This window comes from Carlito syrichta, unplaced genomic scaffold (assembly GCF_000164805.1).
Source record: "Carlito syrichta isolate Samal-C Ts95f unplaced genomic scaffold, Tarsius_syrichta-2.0.1 Scaffold91638, whole genome shotgun sequence".
NCBI lineage: Eukaryota > Metazoa > Chordata > Mammalia > Primates > Tarsiidae > Carlito > Carlito syrichta.
The window spans coordinates 178,944-181,586 of NW_007035734.1; the positions used below are offsets into that span (position 1 = coordinate 178,944).

Sequence of the window (2,643 nt, forward strand, 5' to 3'; positions counted from 1 at the left end):
CGAGACCTCATCTCTACAATAAATTTAAAAATTAGCCAGGTGTGGTAGTGCGCGCCTGTAATTCCGGCTATTTGGAAGGCTGAGGCAGAAGGATCGCCGGAGCCCAGCAGGTCGAGGCTACGATGGCCGGGAGCGGCCATGCACTCCAGTCTGGGCAACAGAGTGAGACTCCAACTCAAAAAAAAAAGAGTGACGACAAAGAAACGAATGAACAGAATAATTTTAGTTAGTGATAAGTTCTGTGAAGAAAGTTAAACAGGATGGTGATGCTGAAAATGACTGGGTTAGAAGGACCAACTTTAGTTAGAACAATCAGGAAAGAGTCCTCTAAGGCGACCTTGGAGCTGAGAAGTGAATGATAGTAAATAAGAAGCAGGTGAAGATGGGGGAAGAGCATTCCAGGAGAACCACACTAGTACAAGGCTCTGAGATGGAAATGAAGTTTCAAGTTTGAAAGACAGAAACTGGGCCGGTGTGGAGGAGGGCAGTAGAAGGAAAGACTGAAGACGGCTCATGGGCTATGCTCAGGATTTGGACTTCATTCTAATTGTAATGGGAAATCACTGGAGGGTCCTAAGCATATGAGTGATGTCATCTGAAATATGTTTCAGAAAGATCACTCTGGCAGCTGTGTGAAGGCTAGAGTTCAGGGAGGCAAGAAAATAGAGAAGTCAATAATGAAGCCGTTGCAGTAATCCAAATACCTGGACTAGGGTGAGAATAAAAGAAATGGCTACCAATGGTCAGATTCTGAGTACATTTTGGAAGTAGAGATGACAGAACTGGCTATGAGACTGGATGAAGAAGACAGAACCCAGGATGACCCTGAGGTATGTGACAGGAGCAAAATGGGGCTTTCTTCTGAGTTTATCGATTAAAAACCTTCAGTAAGCAGATGGAAGGAAAGGGCATTTGATTTTGCCTTCAACCCTGAATTTCCTATGATTGTTCTTCAGGTTAACGTTACTTACCCTCTTTTTTTTTTTTTTTGAGTTGGAGTCTCACTCCATCGCCCAGGCTGGAGTACAGTGGCATGCTCACTGCCAGCCCAGCATCGACCTGCTGGGCTCCAGTGATCCTTCCACCTCAGTCTTTCAAGTAGCCGAACTATAGGCGCGTGCTACCATGCCCAGCTAACTTTTTATTTATTGTAGAGACGAGGTCTTGCCAAGTTGCCCAGGTAGGTCTTGAACCTGCAGGCTCAAGCCACCCGCAGGCTCAGCCAATCCACTCACATCAGCCACCCAAAGTGCTGGGATTACAGGCTGAGCCACTGAGCCCGGCCTGCTTACCTTCTTAAAGCTTCATCTTATTTACAAAATAAAACTGCTTTATATTACCAAGAAATACATAAAAAGTTGGATGATATAAAGTACTAAGTATTTATTGCTCTCAAGGTACCCTTTCTACTAACATAGGAAGACTAGCCTAGTAGAGCTGCCTGGAAGAGATGATATGGCAGAAACTTATGTGGGCACAGGGCAGAGATGTACCTGTGACTTAACATGGACCTGGCCATATATTTATCAAAAATATTTACTGGGTTGTAAGTTAACATTTAAATGAATGAAAGAAAAAGTTATTTATGTAAATCTTTCCCCTAAGTTCACTTCCTTCTATCCACCCCACACCCACCTTTTAAGAAGGATTAGTAAGAAAAGGGAAACAACATTGTAACCATAACCTAAAAGACCTTATTTTCATAAACAATAAAAACTTATGCTGTTACCTTGACCTCCTGCCAGTAGGGCCCCCCACGGGTGAACATGAAGTAACTGTACATCTGATTCTTTCTCTGGATTAGATCCGTGTCCTCCCTGATATTCACCATCCAAGGCCGGCCATCCCCACGGACACGGAGATACAGAGTATTGAACTGGGACCAATCATAAGACTTCTTCCTCTCAAAAGAGCCCTAAGATATGGAAAGAAAAATTAATTTTACCTCATTCTCCATTATTAGCAAAATGTGAATAATCACGATGTCAGCAGCATCAAAAGGATTCACTAACCATGTTTTCTTTTTACTTCCTGCCACCATAAGAGGGTAGATAAACCTCTTATAATAATAGATAGACTACTAATTGAGCACAAAATACATAGTTAAATGTATGTTTCTAAGGTAATGTTCAAGACATGATTGGCCCAGAACAGTGTTCCCATGGGTAGGCACTCACTTGTGTTCACTGAATGGAAATGAATATACTTTCTTTTCCTAGTCCTACAGAGTAATGGCTTCTGAGTAGCCCATTTTTTGACAACTGCCTTTCCATAAGTGAGAAAACTATGAAAAATAGAGCTTAAATTTAAAAGTGAGTCAGATGAGGTGGCTCAAGCCTGTCATCCCAGCACTTTGGGAGGCTGAGGTGAGGGACTGCCTGAGCCCACGGGTTCAAGAACAGCCTGGGCAACTTGGCGAGATCTCATCTCTACAATAAAAGAAAATAAAACAAAAAATTATCTGGGCATGGTAGTGTGGGTCTGTAGTTCTGGCTACTTGGAAGGCTGAGGCATAAGGATCGCCTGAGCCCAGCAAGTTGACACTAGGGTGGCCATGAGCATGCCACTGTACTCCAGCCTGAGCGATTGAGTGAGACTCCAACTCAAAAAACAAAAAAAATTTTTTTTTTTTTTTTGAGTTGG

The 2,643-nt window shown here is 42.8% G+C and overlaps 1 protein-coding gene across 1 annotated transcript in view; it reads right to left on the minus strand.

Annotated features, from left to right (window-relative positions):
* NDUFAF1 (NADH:ubiquinone oxidoreductase complex assembly factor 1) overlaps window positions 1-2,643 on the minus strand; it is a 21,604-nt gene that overhangs the window by 7,981 nt on the left and 10,980 nt on the right. The window contains exon 3 of the mRNA XM_008059806.2: window positions 1,730-1,915. Coding sequence (XP_008057997.1) covers window positions 1,730-1,915 — 186 coding nt within the window. The remainder of the gene's footprint in view (window positions 1-1,729; window positions 1,916-2,643) is intronic.